At 40.3% G+C, this 21,239-nt stretch overlaps 1 protein-coding gene across 5 annotated transcripts in view; it reads right to left on the bottom strand.

Moving 5' to 3' along the window:
* Scai (suppressor of cancer cell invasion) overlaps positions 1 to 21,239 on the bottom strand; it is a 120,202-nt gene that overhangs the window by 63,921 nt on the left and 35,042 nt on the right. For all 5 annotated transcript variants that reach the window (XR_003835591.2, XM_085834946.1, XM_021149052.3 and 2 more), the window contains one exon: positions 5,439 to 5,570. Coding sequence is in view for 4 of the 5 variants with exons in the window: in XM_021149052.3 (XP_021004711.1) it covers positions 5,439 to 5,570 (132 nt within the window). In the remaining variant the exon portion in view is untranslated. The remainder of the gene's footprint in view (positions 1 to 5,438; positions 5,571 to 21,239) is intronic.

Below are 21,239 nucleotides of genomic sequence, written 5' to 3'. Positions count from 1 at the left end.
GCCTGCCTGGACACAGTCATGTTCCTACTTTGATGATGAACCTCTGAACCTGTAAGCCAGCCCCAATTAAATGTTGTTGTCCTTATAAGAGTTGCCTTGATCATGGTGTCTGTTCACAGCAATGGAAACTTAACTAAGATATAAATCTACCTTCTTCACGTACTTGAATGAGCTATGATCACTAATGCCTACTCTTCAGCCCTCTCCAGTCTTGTGTGGTATCACACTGTTCCTAAAATCCTGATCACTTACAAATCTTCTGTTTTTACAATGTTTTCCAGTGGCTTCTCATTTACTTCTCAAAACCTTAGTGTCTCGTCTGGTGTGTGAGAATTGTGGCCAGTACACTAGGACTCAAATGCAACCACCTTCTAACTCCTAATTCAATATTCTCTTTTTTTTTTTTTAGCATTTAAGATAGCAATCTAGATTTCTTTTATCCCCTTAGTACTGAGATTATATGCAGGCATTACACATACTAGGCAAATAGTCTACCACTGATCTCTATCTACGACTCTAGATTTTCTTACATTAACAAGAATCATAGCATTTTGTTCTTGAAGCAGAGGGAGCTTTAAGAAGGTATTTTAAGCCAGGTGGTGGTTCATGCCTTTAATTCCAGCACTTGGGAGGCAGAGGCCAGTAGATCTCTGAGTTCAAGTCTAGTCTGGTTTCCAGAGGGAGTTCCAGGGAAGCCAGAGCCACACAGAAACCTTGTCTTGAAAAACAAAACAAAACAGCCCTTGCTCTGTACTCAGCTGGACACCTTAAGATCTAAGAAGATCTGTCTTATCTGACCTTGGAGAGTTAAAAATAACTGATGAGTGAGTGGGTAGGGGAGCAGGGTGGGGGGAGGGTATAGGGGACTTCTGGGATAGCATTTGAAATGTAATTGAAGAAATGAAGAAAATATCTAATAAAAAAATAACTGATGAGAACAGACTAATCTGCTCTATTATTTAATATGACATTTAAATTGCTAGATTTTGCAAGAAGCTTTGAATTTACTCAGAATCTTCCCAAAACAGAATGAATAACAAGAGAACAAATTAAAAACAAAACAAAAAATCCACAGACAACATTTTTTCATTGACATTAACTTTGGGTCCCAAAACAGTAGATTTGTGTCCTGAGATCTGAGCATAAAGAAAAAACCCAGGGTTCTCACCTAATGATGCTTTTCAAGGATACACATGAGAAAACATAGTCCTCAGAGTAAATCAACCCTGCCTACATCCCGAGCTTGGATTTGTAGCCTATATTAATCGGGAGATAATACATACCCACTGCGTGAACATCCAGCCTACTGTACTTTGCTCTGGCAACCCTCAAAAAGAATATAACAAATGACAAAAAACCCTGACAATTTCCAAAATGCAGGTGTTTTGTGACAAACTGCCAACAGCCAAATGCCTTGTATGCTGTCAGTCTCTATAAGAGGGGATGTGAGAAACCAAAAGGAAACACATGATGGACCATCAAAGACATGGACCCAGAACAGCCAATACTGATTAACCAGGGCGCACTGTGAGGATAGAAGCCTAAACTGTGTACTGTTTGGCCTTAGCCATGAGCCACAAAGTCACAAAGAAGGAGTCCTAGAAAAGAGAATTTCAAGTCTCAAATGAATTAAGATGCAAGCAAGAATAAAACAGTCACTGAACCCAAAGATATGAAAAGGGATACAAATGTCTTGATAAGTTCTACACAGATAATATGCTAAAACAGAACTATTGACACACTGAATCAAATAACACATTTATTAATGTTTCTTTTTACTTTAAAAAGGGTAGTTGGAATAAACAATTACATTTGAAGCTCACATTTTCTTTATTAGCCCCTTCATTATTATTATTATTATTATTATTATGATGATGATGATGATGATTATTTCTTTTTCTGCTGAACTTATTGTGTGGTCCTAGCTAGCCTGGAATCTGTGCTGATCTTCCTGCCTCTGCCTCCCAGGTGCTGAGATTACCTCTTTGCCCATGTCCAGCTCACATTAAATTTCTATGTCACTCCTTTTCTAGACCATGAACCCAAGCTAGCCAATGCAGTGCTTGTCTATGCCAAAAGCATACTTGACTCTGGGAAGTGGTATAAGCCACATGAACTGAGAACATGGAGCACACGCATGCACAGATGGTATTGCTTCTGTAGTAACTAATAATTTGCAGAACTGGCCTCTGGCAGAATATTAAGAAAGAGGAGCTTGAGCCGGGCGTGGTGGCGCACGCCTTTAATCCCAGCACTTGGGAGGCAGAGGCAGGTGGATTTCTGAGTTCAAGGCCAGCCTGGTCTACAAAGTGAGTTCCAGGACAGCCAGGGCTACACAGAGAAACCCTGTCTCGAAAAAACCAAAAAAAAAAAAAAAAAAGAAAGGAAGGAAAGAAAAGGGACAACTGGAACAAACTTCATTTCTCAGCTCTCTCTCTCTCTCTCTCTCTCTCTCTCTCTCTCTCTCTCTCTCTCTCTCTCTCTCTCTCTACCTCCCTCCCTCCCTCTCTCCCTCTCCTTCTCCCTCTCCCTCTCCCTCCCACCCCATCCTACTCCAAGGCTTGGTTCAGCTTTATCTATTTACCCCTATAGAGTACATAGCTAGGGATGCAGAGGCCTCTGTTTTTCCAAGATACCACTATCACTTGGAGACACAGCTGCCTCTCAAGCTTAGTTCTAAAACTGCTGCCTGGAATAATCCCACCAACTATTAAGGGTCTACTTTCAGTTTTAGTTGCCATGGCAACCAGAACCTGGCACGCACTTGAGTTTTTGATCATTTTCTGAACGTATTCAAAACTTTTAAAAAACATTATTCTCACTCCATGACTACTATACCTACACATTAGCACTATCATAAGCAAATCACCATTCACTTTACCAATTTCTTATTCTCTGGAGTGTTTTCTTACACAGAATGGAAAGAAGAGCTAACTAATTACTATGCATATATTCCAAACAGGAAATTTCTACCCAGAAAAACATTCTGTTAAGATAATTACAGCTGGAGAAACAAAAGGCTCTGACAATTCAAATGAACATTGCAATATATGATGGAAAGAGAAAACTCCTTAAGATTTACCATACAGGCCTCACATAAAAGGAACCCCTTGAAGCCTTTCATGCACTAACAAGTGCTCTGCTTCTTTTTTTTTTTTTTTTGAGACAGGGTTTCTCTGTGTAGCCAAACTCAGAAATCCACCTGCCTCTGCCTCCTGAGTACTGGGATCAAAGGCGTGCGCCACCAAGCCCAAAGGTACTCTGCTTCTAAAAGATTAAAAACTCCCATAACAGAGAGTACCAGGGAGTTTCTGTATCTTTATTCTGAGTTCAGGTCACATGAATATGTTTGTCTGTACTACTCAGCTATTAAAAACAATGAATTTATGAAATTCTTGGGCAAATGGATCTATCTGGAGGATATCATCCTAAGTGAGGTAACCCAATCACAAAAGAAGTCACTTGATATGCATTTACTGATAAGTGGACATTAGCCCAGAAACTTAGTATACCCAAGATACAATTTGCAAAACACAAGAAAATCAAGAAGAAGGAAGACCAATGAGTGGATACTTCATTCCTCCTTAGAATAGGGAACAAAATACCTATGGATGGAGTTACAGAGACAACGTTTGGAGCTAAGACGAAAGGATGGATCATCCAGAGACTACTCCACCCGGGGTCCATCCCATAATCAGCCACCAAATGCAGACACTATTGCACATGCCAGCAAGATTTTGCTGAAAGGACCCTGATATAGCTGTCTCGTGTGAGGCTATCCCAGTGCCTGGCAAATACAGAAATGGATGCTCACAGTCATCTATTGGATGGATCACAGGGCCCCCAATGGAGGAGCTAGAGAAAGTACCCAAGGAACTGAAGGGGTCTGCAACCCTATAGGAGGAACAACAATATGAACTAACCAGTACTCCCAGAGCTTGTGTCTCTAGCTGCATATGTAGCAGAAGATGGCCTAGTCGGCCATCAGTGGAAAGAGAGGCCCATTGGTCGTGCAAACTTTATATGCCTCAGTACAGGGGAATGCCAGGGCCAAGAAGTGGGTGTGGGTGGGTAGGGGAGCAGGGCATGGGGAGGGTACAGGGAACTTTCGGGATAGCATTTGAAATGTAAATAAAGAAAATATCTAATTAAAAAAAAAAAGAAAAAAGAAAAACATACTTAGGCTGGAAAGATGGCTCAGCATTTAAGAGCATAACGTGCCCCTTGACCTCCTTGCCTAGCACCCATATTGGGTAACTCATACCTGCCTATAAGTCCAGTTCCAGGGGAATCCTGTATTTCTGGCCTACTAGGACATCTGAACTTGCATTCACAAATCCACCCAAATATACAGAGTTAAAAATAAAATATTAAAAAATCTTTAATTTGAATCTAAAACTACACTGCAGCTGTGGTTATTGTTCAGTGGTACAGCAAATAACCACTATGCATGAAGGGCTGCATTGCATTTCCAGCACTGTGCCACCCCATACCCCTCCCCTAAGAGAAACACGAAAAGCTCTCTTCACCAACTCAAGAAAGAGAAACCCAAAAAACCTAGCCAAGATGAACAGCGTGAGTGGAAGGATCATTTGGGGAAGCTGGTGTCAGGAGTTGACACCACTGCACCTAGGTGCCGCTTGCCTCTTCCCTCATCTGGGCACTGGTTCCAACTACCAGTAGATTTTATGTGCTCTGTAAGCACTGTGATTTTGTTTACCATTTAAACCAACATAAATATAGGAAGGAAACAATCAAAAAACTCCCTAAAGACAGCAAGATGCCCCAGTGGATAAAAGTGCTTGCCACACAAACCAGGCAATCTGAGTTTGATCCCCAGAACCCACAGGAGGCTTACATGGCAGCCTACAACCATCTGTCACTCTAGTTCCAGAGGATCTGATGCCCTCTTCTGCTGACACCAAACATGCAAATAATGCATAGACAAACACGCCAAGTACCCATACACATTAAAATGATAATAACAATAATGATAAGATAAAAAAGACAGTTTCTATGTACAGATATGGAATAATAAGCAACTGTTAATAATAAAACCACTCTTTTCTGTCAGAGAAAAAGCCTCCAGTCACTTCTTTCCATTTGTTCTTTGTCTTGTTTTTGAGGTAGGGTCTTCCTTTAGCCCAGGCTGACCTGGCCATTCTGTAGCTCTCACTGTGATCCTCACCCTTCAGCCTCCCTAGTACTGAAATTACTATAGGTATGAGCTCACCCAGCAACAATTATATCTAATTCATACATCCATCCATCCATCCATCCACCCATCCATCCATATCTATATACATACATATATATGCACGCATATGTGTGTATATAAAATATTTAAGTGTTATATATGATTCTATGTATAACTTTCAGAAACCTACCAAAAATCAGCCAGGGCAGATACAGAACTAGAGAAAAGTTTAACTACTAACCTTAAGCCATTGAACAGCTGCTTGGATTTATCCAAAAGATAACAAAAATCTGTAACTGTCTTCCTCTCTCCCTGTGGGATATCATCTTCAGCACCTCCAGAGGACATAGTTTCTTTAAGAGTAAATTCAGTCCTGTAAAAAAAAAAAAAATTATATATATATATATATATATATATATACTCATTTACTCAGTTGATGAATAGAAGGTGAAGGCAGATCTTAGTTACAATATCTGATGGCATTTTCCCCCAAGGCAAATATAGAATTCTTTTGATTACTCAAATAATCAAAATATGTAAGACAGAGTTGGAAAATAATGATTTCACACTGACAGTGGTTAAGAATTGATGTAAACATATCCAAAGCTATTTTTAACATTCTTTCATCTAATAAATATAATTTGAATTCCTACTCTATTGTAGGCATATGGTCTGATGAATAATCTGAAATATTGACCTTTACCTATTTGTCTATTTTAATTCTGTAAATTCATCCTAGAAAATAATCCTCACATCTTCTCCATATTTTATTATTGTAACAATTAAAACACACAAACTAATGATCCAAAGAGTAAACCAGGTTAGTATTTCACAGAATACAAACCCCAGCATTTACCCTCAGCCGACTTGCATTTCCATTAGGGTGAAGGTAGGGACTGAGGCAATATCCCAGCAGGTTAAGTGCCTGCCACAAAAGCACATGGACCTGAGCATGAACCCAGTACCCATACAAAAAGCTGGGTGTGGTGGCACATACTTATAATCCCAGAGATGAGGAGTAAGAGGCAGGCAGACCCCTAGGGACTGCTAGACAGCCAGGCTAGCTGAGTTAGTTAGCTCTAAGTTTCAGTGAATGACCCTATTTAAAATATCAAGGTGGACAGCAACTGACAAATGACACTCATCACACAATAAGTTCCAGCACACAACACATGTGTGCGTGTGTGTGCGCGAGTGCGAGTACACACACACACACACACACACACAGAGCGAGAGAGCGAGAGAGAGCGAGAGAGAGCGAGAGAGAGAGAGAGAGAGAGAGAGAAGAGAGAGATCGTGCATGTGTACACACCACACCCTAAAAAAGGCAAGATAACGAGTATAAAAAAGACAAAACAATTTCTAACACAGAGGCATAGACTAAAACGATATAGAGAGAGACAGAAACACAGAGACAGACAGCTGTTAAAAGTAAAATTTAAGAATAGAGAAATGGCTTCTCTTTCCTAGATACTTCAGTCTCCAGCCATTAAATGGACACCCAGGCCTGTATGCATGTGCAATGTAAAAAGGGGCAGCTTGTAGGTGATGCCAGAGCAGAATGTGCATGAGGGAGGACAACTGTGAGGGAGGGAGAAAGCCAGAGCTCCTTGGAGAACTGCAACTGGCTAATTAAAGCAATGAGGCCTACAAAGTACATGATGATCTGGAAAATCTTAGACGAAAATGCTTAAAAAAGTTTCAACAGGCCTAGAAGACAGCTCTCCAGCCTGAAGGAAAAATTCTATTGGCAAAATGGGATAATTTCAGCATCAAAACCAGGATAACATACAGATTCTCATGCAAATGAAATAGGAAGCTGTTGCTGGGCCCCAGTCCTTGGGAGACAGAAGCAAGCAAAGGTGAATTTGAGGCCAACCTGGTCTATAGAGTGAGTACTAGGACTGCCAGGACTGCATAGAGAAACCCTGTTTTGAAAAGCCATAGGCCGGGCGTTGATGGCACACGCCTTTAATCCCAGCACTCGGGAGGCAGAGGCAGGCGGATTTCTGAGTTCGAGGCCAGCCTGGTCTACAGAGTGAGTTCCAGGACAGCCAGGGCTACACAGAGAAACCCTGTCTCGAAAAACCAAAAACCAAAAACCAAAAACAAAAAAAAAAAAAAAAAAAAGAAAAGCCATAGAAGAGAAAGAAATGAGAGAGAACCTGTGAAACAACACGTAAGATTATATGGAAGACTCACAGTGAGTTGGCTTCATCATAAAACACACATTAATTTCAAAGGGAAAAGTTACTCCATAGTAGTGAAATCTGGAAAGAAATTTAATGGTGAAATCTATGAAACATAATAATAAAAATTGCTATATAAGAAAGGATTGCTATGATTTTGAAGCCAGCTTAGTCTACATAGTGAGTTCCAGACCAGTCAGGGCTACACAGTAAAGGCCTGTCTATAATGACAATTTTGATACTTTGGTTTCCTAAGAATGTTTTCATTTTAATCCCAGATGTAGGATATGGGGCTCCTTCAGACTGTCCATAGCAGCTGACTATGATTTGTCTCATGCTCTAGAAGAGGTGTGATTTTGTCAGCTGCACATAATTTCTGATATTGTGTGACATTTGGAATTCTGGGCACTTTTTAAAGGGTATATAAATGCTAGGGCCCGGAGAGGTGAAGTGGGTTGTTGGTTGAGGTATGTTAAGAAGTCATGTACAAAGAAGAAACAAGAAGAAGAACTTAGATATCCTGATGGTGAAGATCAAATTTGCCCCAAGGAAACTGATGCTCCCAATCAGCAGGAAGTAGTTTAACAATGTCACCCATTTTCTTATCCCTGACTTTATTCTCTTTCCTTTTCCCTCTACCCTTTCTTCCTCTTATCTAGTGTTAGGGAGTTGAAAGGGTAGAAGAAAATGAGTAGAAAAGGGTGGAAGAAAGAAGAACCCACAAAGTAGCAAAGACCAGCTATACCTATCTCAAAAGAAAAAAAAAAAAGGAAAGAAAAACAAACTAACTAAATAAATAATTCATGGACAAGAACAAAAAAAGGAGGGGAAGAAAAGAAATAAGGATAAAATTTACAATAGTCTGAACTGATTGTCTGTTTTTGTAATTTTGGAACAGGCACAGGCAGGCCTCAAACTCAATATCTTCCTGTCTCTCTCAGCCACACAAGGACTGGGATGACCAGTAATGAAAAGTACAGTTTTGGATGTAGACAAATTGATGCTTAGGGAGAAATATTCCACCTTGAAATACATATTACAAATTATCCTGGAGAAGAACAGTGAAGAGCAACCAAAGAAAGGACCAGGAAATAGAGTAAGAATAAACTAAACACAAAACTTACAACACAAGATACAAGCTGTTTCTTTGAAGAGAGTAATGGAATTCTGATAAAAATGAGCCAGAAAAAGTAAAATAAAAAATGAAGGCTGGAGTTAGCAGATGGCTGGCTCATCAGACAAAGGCACTAGCCACCAAGCATGATGATCTAGTTCCATTGCCAGGACACACATAGTAGAGAGACCCTACTCCCACAAATTGTCTGTAGACTGCTACACATGTCTTTAAATGTTTTTATTAAAAATTTAAAAACTTTAATTGATTCTTTGTGAATTTCATTTCATTCACCCCAATCCCACTCATCTCCCCATCCCTTTACATCTGCCTTCCATCCTTGCAACCTCTCCCTACTGAAATAAAATAAAAAATAAAATAATTAAAAAAATATAAAGACCCCCAACCAACCAATCAAAAAAGTCAACTCACTGTGGAAGCTTCAGTGTGTCACCCAGTACACCCTTTTGCCCAAACAGCTTTACTTGTAAATGTTCATTGCAATAAATCCTTCATTTGGTTCCAGATCTCCGGCTTTTGCTACATTATCAGTACTGGATCCTTAACAGAACTCATTTCAGATATCCTGTTGTTGCTCTATGTCATGGAGATCCTGTAGCTTGGATCTGCAGGACCAGCCCGTTCACGTTCCAGCAGTTCTTAAATGGGTTGGTATTGGTTGGGATGGACAACTCAGAGCCCTGAATCTGGGCTTGGGTGGAAGCTTAACTGGTCAGACCACTAGCTCTCCTACATTGCCCAAATGAGGGACAGGGCCAGCTCTACTGTGCTGCCCAGGCAAAGTGGGTCCTGCTTTCCTGAATGCTGCAGTGGTCAAAGGGTGGAGGCAGCTCTCCCACTCTCAAGCCCTAGGGGCCAGCTCACAGGCCTGCCTCAGGGATGAGTGGGTTATTAATTTTTGAAATTTAAAGAAAATACCTAATTAAAAATAAATTAAAAAAAAAAGAAGATAGAAAAAGAGTAAGTCACACACATACACAAATCCATAAAATATAGCAAAAAAAAGTATACTTAGTTCAAAAAAGAGCTAGCAAAATTTCAGTCCTGTTAAAGGATTTGACAGCCTAATTAAAATCTTACCCATGGTGAAACCTCAAGACCCAGAGGGCTTCATCACGAAATTATACAAAAACATAATAAAAAGGGAAACAAACAAATAAACAAACAAAACCAAAACTGGCTGTCATAGAGAAACACTAACCTCACAGAATATGGAAGAAGGAAAACTCCCTCAACTTATTTCATGATGCCATCATAACTTTGATAGTGAAATCAAATGAGGACATTATGAGAGAAGAAAATCACAGGCCTTTCTTAGTGGTGAATACATTAATTCACTTTTACAAATCTAATTCAGAAACACATGAAACTGGACATAACAAAATTGGGCTTATGTTAGGGGTGTAAAGATCTATTATTTGAAAACCAATCACTATAATCACTTATCACAAAACTAGAATGAAGGAGAAACATCTTATGTTGGCAGCTCAACAGATGCACAGCATATATGAAGTAAATTTAAAGTAAACTCACAGAAACAGGAAAACTCTGGGGAATTATGGACAGAGTAGGTAATTTCTTAAAATTAAGAGTATCCTAAAGGATAGGGATGTGGCTCAGGCATTAGCATGGTTGTCTAGCACACATGAAACCTGGGATTCATTCTTTTTTTTTTTTTTTTTTTTTGGTTTTTCAAGACAGGGTTTCTCTGTATAGCCCTGGCTGTCCTGGAACTCACTTTGTAGACCAGGCTGGCCTCGAACTCAGAAATCTGCCTGCCTCTGCCTCCTGAGTGCTGGGATTAAAGGCGTGTGCCACCACGCCCGGCTCATTCTTAGTACTATGGAAACTAAGCAAGATGGTGTTTGTCTGGAATTCAAGGTCATTCATAGTATGTTTGAAGTTAAACACATAAGGCCCTGTCGCTGAGAAAATGAAGCAAAGCACTCATAAAGGACTAATTAAAAAACTATAGAAAACCCATACTTTCCAGCAAAATGCTATTATTGCTACCACGAGATTGTGGGTGTTGTTACCACAAACATCTCTGATACAATTTTTTTTTCTAAGTCAGGACCTCATTATATGATCTCCTGCCACAGCCTCTTAAGTGATGGGGTCCAGTTGTACTATGACTATAAAATAGTTCTTGCCAGGCATTGGTGGTGAACGCCTTTAATCTTAGCACTCTGAAGGCACAGGCAGGCAGATCACTGTGAGCTGGAGGCCAGCTTGGTCTACAGAGAGAGTTCTAGGATAGCCAGGACTTCACAGAGAAACCCTATCTTGAAAAACCTTAAACTACCCTCCCCCGAAAAAGGAAAGAAAAAACCTAAGTTCTTAAACTGTTGAGGTCTGTTCTCCACCCCTTCCCAGCATAGCTATAGGCACTTTGTTTTTTTCCTTGCCAGCTACTTCATATTGTTGTTGTAATTTGCCTGCCAGTCATTGACACAGAAAAAAAAAAATTGACTCATAGCAAGGTCATGCTGATCACTTATGTTGTTATGTTCTGAGGGTTGTTAATCTTAAGAAATTCCACAAAGCTTTACATAGGATCCATCAAATTAAAGGTCAATATGCACTGTTATATCTAAAATGGCTTGAGTCAAGAGCTGGCACTGAGAAATGTTCATCGGAGTGGCTCAGCCTCTGAGTTCTGAGCTATGACCCTGATTGATTAGTTTCAGGATGTGAGTTCAATAAACTATCCCTGTCTGACTGAGATGGATGTTTGTGTGGTTTGTGGGGTGACTGTTGGACCCCAACAAAATAAATATCACTAAGAAGATGGAGAGGCCAAGCATGGTGTGCATAATTTTAACCCTAGCATGTAGGAGGTAGAGACAGACAGGTCTCTGAGTTCAGGCCAGCCATAGCTACATAATGGAAACCTTGTCTCAAGCAATAAAGTGAAAAGGCAAGCCATCAAGAAAATGAAGATTTTGTAATATGTGTATCTGACAAAGAACATGTAAGTAAAATAAGTGAAAACCCTGTAAAATTAGTAAGAAAAAGAACCAAAAAAATAGTTTTTTTCCAGAAAGATCTCTTAGGGAGGGATGTTAGCAACTCCTGTACTGTACACTTTACTGTACTTTTAAATTTTTATTCAAGGACATGTGTGTATATATTGAAATCAGTCTGAGTGTTATGCCATGGGTCTGCAGTGCCTATGGGGGTGTCAGACCCCTGGAACTAGAGTTATGGGTAATTCTGAGTGCTAGACACAGGCGCTACGAACTAAACAGGAACTCTGGAAGAGCAAGTGCTCTTTATTGCTGAGTTACCTCTATAAACCCAACAGTGTATCTCTTAAGCTGGCAATAACACTGCCAAATTTTGTTAAGTTATAGAGTTACTATTTGTCTACTTTTTTGACTAGCATTTTTGTTCTTTTGAGACACCAGTTCACTATATATCTCTGGCTGGCCTCTAATTTAGAGATCTGCCTGCCTCTGCCTCCTATGTGCTAGGATTAAAGGTGTCTACCCCCGATCCACCCAACCCCCAGAGCTTTCAGTCTTTTATTTCTTTAAATTATGTTTAAAAAAAGGTGGGGGCAGAGGTGGTAAAAGCCTTCCTCAGCCCTCAGGAGGCAGAGGAAGGTAGATCTCTGAGTTTGAGACAACCTGGTCTACAGAGCAAGTTCTAGGATAGCCAGGGCTACACAGAAAAAAACCTGTCTCAAAAAACAAAAACAAAACAAAACAAAAACCCTAAACTAAATAAAATAATAAAAAATGATGTTGAGGAAATACCTAAGAGAACGTATAAAGCAGGTTCCATAGTTAGTATGGAAGTATGTGGGTACCCAAATCACATGTACAGAAGGGAAAGCAAAGAGCCCAAAAGGCATTAACTGTTATGGGTTTATCTCCCAAAAAAGATATATTCAAGTCCTAATCTCTGGTCTCTATGAATGTCTATAAGTAAGACTTTTAGGTACAAAGATATAAATGCAAAGAAATACTGTAGTACAGTGGGTTCTTCATCCAATGTGACTGCTGTCCTCCTAAGAGACAGCCACACAGAGACGAGACAGCCATGAGAAGTCATGGGGAACAGAGGCATAGACTGGAATTATGCAATTGCTCATCAAGGAATGCCAAGGACACTAGCACCTGCCAGAATTTTGGGAGAGTGAAGAACAGCTTCTCCCTCTGAAGTCTTTAGAGGACTCAACTGTGAAAGCTTAAATTTCTCTGATCTTTCTCATCTTAGCTCTAATTTGTATTTCTCTGACAACTAACACTATTCACTGACCTCTTTTTTGTTCCAGCCTCAGGGATACACAGACACAGAGTCCTAACACAACTGTGAAGAGGGAGAGCAAGCAAAACTGCAGCAAGCAGGACAAGTGTCCCACGCCTCAGCCCACTACATACAGGAGAACTGGGAGATTATTGACCTACACTGTTTACACTTTCCTTTCACAAGAAGTCTTTCAATACAGCAACAAGAAAACTGCTATTTCTCGGAGCTGGAGAACTCATTCAGCAGTTAGTAGTGATATTATTTTTCCAAAAGACCCATGTTTAATTCCTAGCACCTTTGCTGGGTGGCTCACAACCATATGAAACTCCATCTCTAAGGAGATGCGACTCCTCAGCAGGCACCTGCACTCATGTGCACAAAGCCCCACACAGACACACATACTTAAAATAAATCTTCTAAAAGAGATTACTTCTAAAACTAAAACTTGCTACTCTTGATTGAATTCTGAGTAAGGAGTTGGAACATGAAAGTCTGAAGAGAATGTGGATAAAATGAAGTGTCTTATAGAGAATGCCCAGGACACAGCAGGGGGAGCAGCAGTGGACAGAGACAACTGAGTACTCTTGCCCTGACACTTAGCAATGATGTGATGAAGCAAAAAGAATTAGCTGCCACTTTCAGTCCATCACAAATAAGTAATTTCTTCCTGCTCAGTAACCTCAGAAGACTGTGGAAGAGACCAGGTAGAAAAGAAGGCTTGAAAGACTACAGAATAGGTGTCACCACCATTGCTACACTGCAGTTAGCAACACTTCAAAACAAGGCTGTTCCCTTGATTAGACTCAAAGGGAAACAGGCTGACAAAAATATGTAAGTGTCGAGGGTGGGGGAAGTGGGGTGGAGGCAGCTGCTGGAGAGATGGCTCAGCAGTTAAGAGCACTTGATAGCTCTTCCAGAGGTCCTGAGTTCAATTCCCAGTAACCACATGGTGGCTCACTACCATTTGTAATGAGATCAGATGCCCTCTTCTGGTGTGTCTGAAGAGAACTACAATGTACTCACACATAAGATAAATAAATAAATCCTTAAAAAATATGTAAGAGTACACTCAATGAAATATAAATACATTGAAAGTTTCATTTTGAAAAGAAAGCAAAATTTATGGAAATTATGTGCTTAAAAAGATCCTGTATTCTTTTTTTTTTTTTTTTTTTTTTTGGTTTTTTCGAGACAGGGTTTCTCTGTGTAGCCCTGGCTGTCCTGGCACTCACTTTGTAGACCAGGCTGGCCTCGAACTCAGAAATCCGCCTGCCTCTGCCTCCCAAGTGCTGGGATTAAAGGCGTGCGCCACCACGCCCGGCAATCCTGTATTCTTAAGGCTACTTTTGGGGTTTTGTTTAAAGAAACATGAAAAAGGGGATTGTAATCATGTGTTTTACCAACTAAAAATGTAATAGGTAGTTCTCCTTGGTGAAGGCCATGCCTATGTTATAGGTGTCTCCTTTTTGAGCTCCTTTCTGTTTCTTAACTCTAGTGATTAAAATCATACTCAACATCTCTGAATGAGCTCTAATTCTGCTTTGAAAAAGAAATTTAATATTAGTAATATGTATTTTATGATACCAGTAGACAATAAGATGAATTAGTGGATATAAAACTTGCCCTATAAACTATTATATATTCCAAAATTGTTAGTTATAAAATTGTCTCAGTTTGCTTACAAAATAGAGCACAAATTGAAAAATATTACATACAAAAAACTTTAGAGTCAAGTGTGCATGTCACTGGGAGTTGTGCTGACTCACTTGCCATGTGGAGCATGAGAGGAAGAAAAAGCTGTGCTCGGTGCAGATGGTGTTCTTATGGACCAACAACAGATCCCCAGAAGCAGCTTCCTAACAGTGGGAAGCAGCTTCAAGCACCAAGAAAAGCATAAAATTACCATAGAGTATGTATAAAGCATTTCTAAAAGAAGTGTGTTTATGGCTTAATCCTGAATATTATTAAAGTTAAACTAAGCCAGGCATGGAGAGCACACACCCATAAGCAGAGGGCTCATAGGAGAGGCAAGGAGGAAGAGTTTGAGGCAGGCCTCAGCTACATAATGAATTTGGAGTGTGCCTAGGTTACACGAGACCCTGTCTCTAACCCCCAGACCAAGGACTAGAGAGACACTAAATTAAGAGAACACACTGTTCTCCCTCCTAAGGTCTATGACACCTGCATACACTGAGAGAAGAGTGTTGTGTACATGGTACCTTACATCTGTTTGGAACTAACCAGGAAAAACAAAACCTGAAAATACTGTGATCTACATGTGACAAATTTGCTTCTCTGTATTGCCAGGTTTCATCTGCAAAAAGCTGGAAACAAAACAGTTAAGGAAAGAAGGAACAATTCCTCAAAACAGAAAGGCGAGCTGCTGAAAGCAGTTACAGCGCTTTCACTTTTCACATTCCACTGTATGAGTATAGAACACTGTTTTCATTAATCTATTAATTTAGTTCTGTGACTAAAATGAATAATGCTGCTATGAAATTTGTGCATTAGTTTTTCTAGGTGTGTGTTCACTTCTCTTGGATATATACTCCTTAGATGTGCTAGGTCACCTGATAATTCTTTAACTTATAATTACCTGACCATTTTCCAAAGTGAATTCACCATTTCATACATGCCACAATCTGAGATACACCTCTTCCCCCATCCTCATCTGAACCTGTAAATACCTTTGTAGTTCTAGTCATCCAAGTAGGTGTGAAGTACAAACACCTTGTAGTTTGATATGCCTTTCTCTGAAAGAAATGATGAGCATCTTTTTGTGCACTTAATGGACCTTTATACCATCCAGATCCTCGCCAGGGGCAGCGAAGGTAGGGGCCACCCAGAAGGAGCCAGGCTGGTAAACATAAAATATAGATTTAGGAGGTGTTAAGTCAGGAATGCTGGAGGGGAGTGTTTTCTGGCTGTGGGGAGTTTTAGAAGTGTCCAGCCATTAAGCTGGTCAAGGCATATCAAAATTAAGCTGGTGTGTGTGTGTGTGTGTGTGTGTCTCACATAGAGCAGATTAACTAAACCAGCACTACACAACCCTCTACCTATTTTATGCCTGCATCTGAACAGGTAAATATGGTCAAGAACGGCAGCACATGACTGGACTGACTGCTTCATACTCTCACTCCATCCAGGCATCTGCCACTGTATAACCTCTCTAATTTATCTTTAAATACACAATTAAAAAAACAGAATTAGTCAAGATTCTAAAGAAAAGCAGTAGTCTATTGGACAAAGTGATGCACATCCCAGTACACAGGAGATTGAGGCAGGAGGACTGAGAGTTCAAGACCAATTTAGCCTACATGATAAGAATCTCTATCAAAACCAAAAACAGTTCTCTGCTGGCTGACCCTTCTCCCACCATCTCTATCTTATACCCCAAATACAACAATTTCCATCTCTGTGAGCTATACGTTGAGTGTTTTCTCTTAGGATTTGACACAAGAAACTTTCTTCATTATTGTTTGATTTGTCTGTTGTTGATATTAGAAATCTTCACCAACAGCAACAAGATTCTGGTTCTTTTACAGTTCCCAGAAATCCCCTTTATACCATTAGTTAAATTATTATTTATATAATTGTTTAAAGCTATATAAAATTACCTTTCCATAAAGTATCTGTTGGCTAAACAAGTAAGAAGAGGGGATTACTTATATCTATGTGTGCACCCATGACTGAATGTATGTATATGGGCCAAGTGTGTGAGAGCCCACAGTGCTCAGAATAGGCATTAAACCATTAGTACTGGAGTTACAGGAAGTTGTGAGCTACATGTGGGCACTAGGAACCGGATTTAAGACAACAAGTTAACCTGTTTACCTGCTGCTCAGGTGATTTGCTGCTGCTCCTTTGTGCTGCTCAGAGTGTGGAGGCAATTTATGCTCAAGAGGTTTTAGAGAAGACTTTCAGTTTGTGGCCTAGAGACTATACTTGTGGTATTTTTGCCCTTGTCTGCTTGAGGCTAAATTGAAGAATTTTGGATTCATTCCACAGGCAGAGGAAATCTCAAAACAGCCTAGTATTGACTCTGTTATGTTGTTATTAGTGTTCACTCTTAAGAAGATCTATAATGAAAAGGAGCAAGCTGAGCAAGTAAAAAGTAAAAATTGAGGAGAAAGGGGTACCAGGAAGTGGAATGGAGCTAAACAGATGAAAGGAAAGCCTGGTGTTAAATAAAATAATGGGAATGGTGTCCTCAGGGCAGGACCACCCAGTTAAACTTCAATTTTATGAGAAATGAAGGGAACAGGGTGTGTCTAGGTGTTTTGGTATGTACCTTTAATCCCAGCACTCAGGAGACAGAGACAGGCAGATCTTTGAGTTCAAGGGCAGCCTGTCTACAGAGCAAGTTCTAAGACAGCCAAGTTTAGGCAGTGAAGGAAACCATTGAAAACAGAAAGGGTGAAGATGCAATTGAACAAAGAGGCCATGCATGTTCCAGCTCCAGCAACCATCATTCTCTGCCTCCTGACTTGTTTGTTTGTTTGTTTAATTTTAAGGATATGTGATCTCTCAGCTGTTCTTCCTGCCATGCCTTCACTGTCCATCATGAACGTTGAACTCTAACCCTCTGAAACTTTAAGCTTAATTTAATACTTTCTTTTATAAGTTTCCTTGGTGTTTATCACAGCAATAGAAAAGTCACCAAGACAACACGTGGTGTTGCTCTCAACTGATAAATGGCTGATAACTGATAAATGGTTACATAATGAGTGACCATATATATATATATAGTGAGACCTTAGGGGTCAAAGGAGGGAGAGAGTAGGGAGGGAGGGAGGGGGAAGAGTGAGCAACAGAAAGAAAGGGAGGGAGGGAGGGGCAGAGGGGAGAGGGAAAGAAAGCGAGGGGGAGAACAAGGAAGGATTTAATTATAATAAGCGTAGGTAACAATTTTCATTTTTACTGATTAAAAAAAGATTAAGCTGGGCATGATGATACATCCCTGTAATCCCAGCACCAGGGAAGCTGATCTTGTACCACTAGAGGTCAAATCAGCCACAAAGAGGCAATGGCATTATATAGAGAAGGCAGGAATACTGGTGGATTTCCTGCAAAGAACTGTTCTTGATATGCTCAAAATCAAGAGGCGAAATCATCCACACCCAACAATCACTACACTCTCTGTCTCTAATCCTTAGGTCAACCTGCACATTTAATTCAGGTACTAATGGTCTTAAGAGTTCAGGCCATTTCAAGAAGAATCAATATTGCTGTTGGAGATCTAGTGATGCAACAAAACACAGTGCCTCTGGCATCTCATCATCCATCTGCTTAGAAAGCCTGAGACCAGTCTATAAGCTCCATACAACACAGTAGCCTTCAGAAACATGGAGGAAGGCACAAAAGGGTCTTATAACCCAATGTTCTTAAAACTACAACTCACCCTTTGGACAAACTTAACAAGTCAGACAAGCACAGAGGGTATCCGGTCACTGTAAAGGTTCTACTGTCTCACTGAATGAGAAGACCCATAATAAAATTCTCAGACAGAAATGTCAACCTGCTCTTCAGTTAGAGAGCAAAGCTTTACACATAGAGAACATAAAGCTGTGACTCCTGTACCTGGGATTTGTTATCTGATAGAAGGCCTCACTGTGGAGCCTAGGTTGGTCACATAAATTCACGGCTTGGATTACAGGTGTGTGCCACCACATTCAGCTAAACCTGACCCTTTATTTCAGATAACTAATGAGAGTTGAAAGCTAGATTATGGGTCGGGTAGCTGACTTTTTGAGGGGTTTTAAGCTACTGCCTCAGCCCCCTAAGCAGCTGGAACCCAGATAGAAGCCACGGCACCCACTCCAGATGGCCCCACTCCCCTTCTTCCTGCCTGATTCTTGGACCAGAGTCTTCAAACTTTTCATCAGCTGTGAATTCCTTGACAGCCTCCAAAGAATTCTTTTTCTGCTTACATTAGCTGGAATTAGACCCTATAATTTTCATCCAAAAACCTTGTCTGGAATAATGCCATGCAACTCTTTTTCTTTTTTAATAACTGTCATTTACTGCATTCAGCCTTCCAAATCAGATGTAATTAAAAGGCTAAAATTCTAAAAACCATTCACATAACACGAACCTCCTGAAAAGAGCTTTCACAGTGAATAATGCACTTTATTATTATTTGGTAATAATGTAACTGTCTACCTATTCTTGCAGCTGAGCAATGAAATATGGCTGAAGAAGGCCAACACACACAAATGTGCTGACTGACCAGATTCTTCATCCATGACCTCACAAGGTCACTTCCACTTCATTCCCCAGTCCATTCTAGAAAGCTTTCAACTTCCTAGAGCACTGGTTTACGTCCTCATCTTTCCACAAACACTCCATACTTCAGTTAAGGGCAAATGTCATTCAGTCAGTAAAGCGCTTCCACATATAGCCAATCATTCCAGTTGCCTTGTATACTACTTTGTTTCCATTTTACTGATAGAGCTGAGCATGCTTCCTATTTATGCATCACCCTCACATGGTTCACAGTTATCTAATTCCTGCAATGATACCAACCATCTTTTCTCTAATGGGTAGTGAACAATACCAGATGAACTGCTATTCTTCCCAACTTTCCACCAATGTTGTTACAGCTTTTATGCTGGCCTTTCTGTTCTTCACAGTGTAACTCTTTACAAGGTCCAATGGTGGCTCATTCCATACTGTTTGTCTCAAAACAACTCTTTAAAAGATTTGTTTTTCAGGCTACTTTCAGTTTGTCTTTCATTCATACCAACCAATCCACTTTGTCTACTCCTTACAGGAAACACTACTAGTCAGTATTAATGATCCCTATGCCAGCAATGCCAGCCAAAAAAAGTCTTCACTGATTTCCTTAGCAACATCAAGGACAGTCCCAGTGATCATATTCTTCTTAAAGTATCTCTTATTTATTCCTAAGACCCCATCTTCTCTCCTTCAAGACTCAGCCTCCAAGCAATGGGATGTTTTTTACCAGATTTCTGAGACCTCTTCATTTTTGTGGTGGTTTGAATAGGTATGGCCCCATAGATTCTTTATTTGAATGCTTGGCTCATAGGGATTGGCACTATTAGTATGTGTGGCCTTGTTGGAGAGTATGTTACCGTGGAGGCGGGCTCTGAGGATTCATATATACTCAAGCCTAGTCAGTGTGATATAGTCTTCTTCTACTGCCTGTGGATCAAGATGAGGAAGTCTCGGTTCCTCCAGCACCATGTCTGCCTTCATGCTGCCATGCTTCCTTCCCACCATGACAATAATGGACTAAACCTTTGAAATCTAAGCTATAGGCATAGCATTATTGTGCACTGTGTCATTTAAATGTTGATTTCTGTGCCCCCATATCTGGTTGCAATCCTTATTCTGAGAATATCCTGTCTCAATGTTGTGTAAACATTGCTCCCCAATTCTTTTCTTTTCTTTTTTTTTTTTTTTTTGGTTTTTCGAGACAGGGTTTCTCTTTATAGCTCTGGCTGTCCTGGAGCTCACTTTGTAGACCAGGCTGGCCTCGAACTCAGAAATCCGCCTGCCTCTGCCTCCCGAGTGCTGGGATTAAAGGCGTGCACCACCACGCCCGGCCCCAATTATTTTCTGACTGGTCAGTAAAACTAGCTGATCAGCCAATGACTGAGCAGGGGAGAAACTAGGGCTGGGCTTCCTTCCAGGAGAGAAAGAGGCAGTAAGGCTTAGCCAGGGGGGTTAATCTCGGGAGAAAGTCCAGGAGACACCATAAGGCAAAACACCTGGGACCCAGAGAGTCAGATCAGTAATAAAAATCTAAGTATCTCATGATTTGTGGCTGGGAGGTAGCCAGATTAGAGGATTAAAATAGAGTAATACTTCTCAGTTGTTGTGCCCTTAAAGCTTGATAGCTAAATAAAATACTCTGGTCTCAATTATTTGGGAGCTAGCTGGGCAAAAGGAAAACTATAACACACTTATTAAAAAAAGGGCTGGAGAGCTGGCTCAGCAGTTAAGAGCACTGACTCCTCTTCCAGAGGTCCTGAGTTCAATTCGCAGCAACCACATGATAGCTCACAACCATCTGTAATGGGATCTGATGCCCTCTTCTAATATGTCTGAAAACAGCCACAGTGCACTCACATACATAAAAATAAATAAATTTTATGGTCTAGTCGGTCAAATGGGAGGAGAGGCCCTTGGTCCTGTGAAAGCTCTATGCCCCAGTATAGGGGAATGCCAGGACCAGGAATGGGGGTGGGGGTGGGGGTAGGTTGGGGAGCAGAGTGGGGTGGAGGGAATAGGGGATTTTTGGAGGGGAAACTAGGAAAGGGGATAACATTTGAAATGTAAATAAAGAAAATATCTAATAAAAATAATAATAAACAAAGGAAAATAACACAGAAGATACATAAATTTAATATTAAAATAAGAATGAAAGTAATTATAAAATAATTGCAAGAAAATAAAAGGGAGTAAATTATAGACAAAAAATAGAAATTAAATAAGA

This window comes from Mus caroli, unplaced genomic scaffold, assembly GCF_978045245.1.
Source record: "Mus caroli unplaced genomic scaffold, Mus_caroli_1 scaffold_2, whole genome shotgun sequence".
Taxonomy (NCBI): Eukaryota; Metazoa; Chordata; class Mammalia; order Rodentia; family Muridae; genus Mus; species Mus caroli.
Note: the sequence above shows the minus strand (reverse complement) of the source record. Positions and strands in the feature narration are given on the sequence as shown.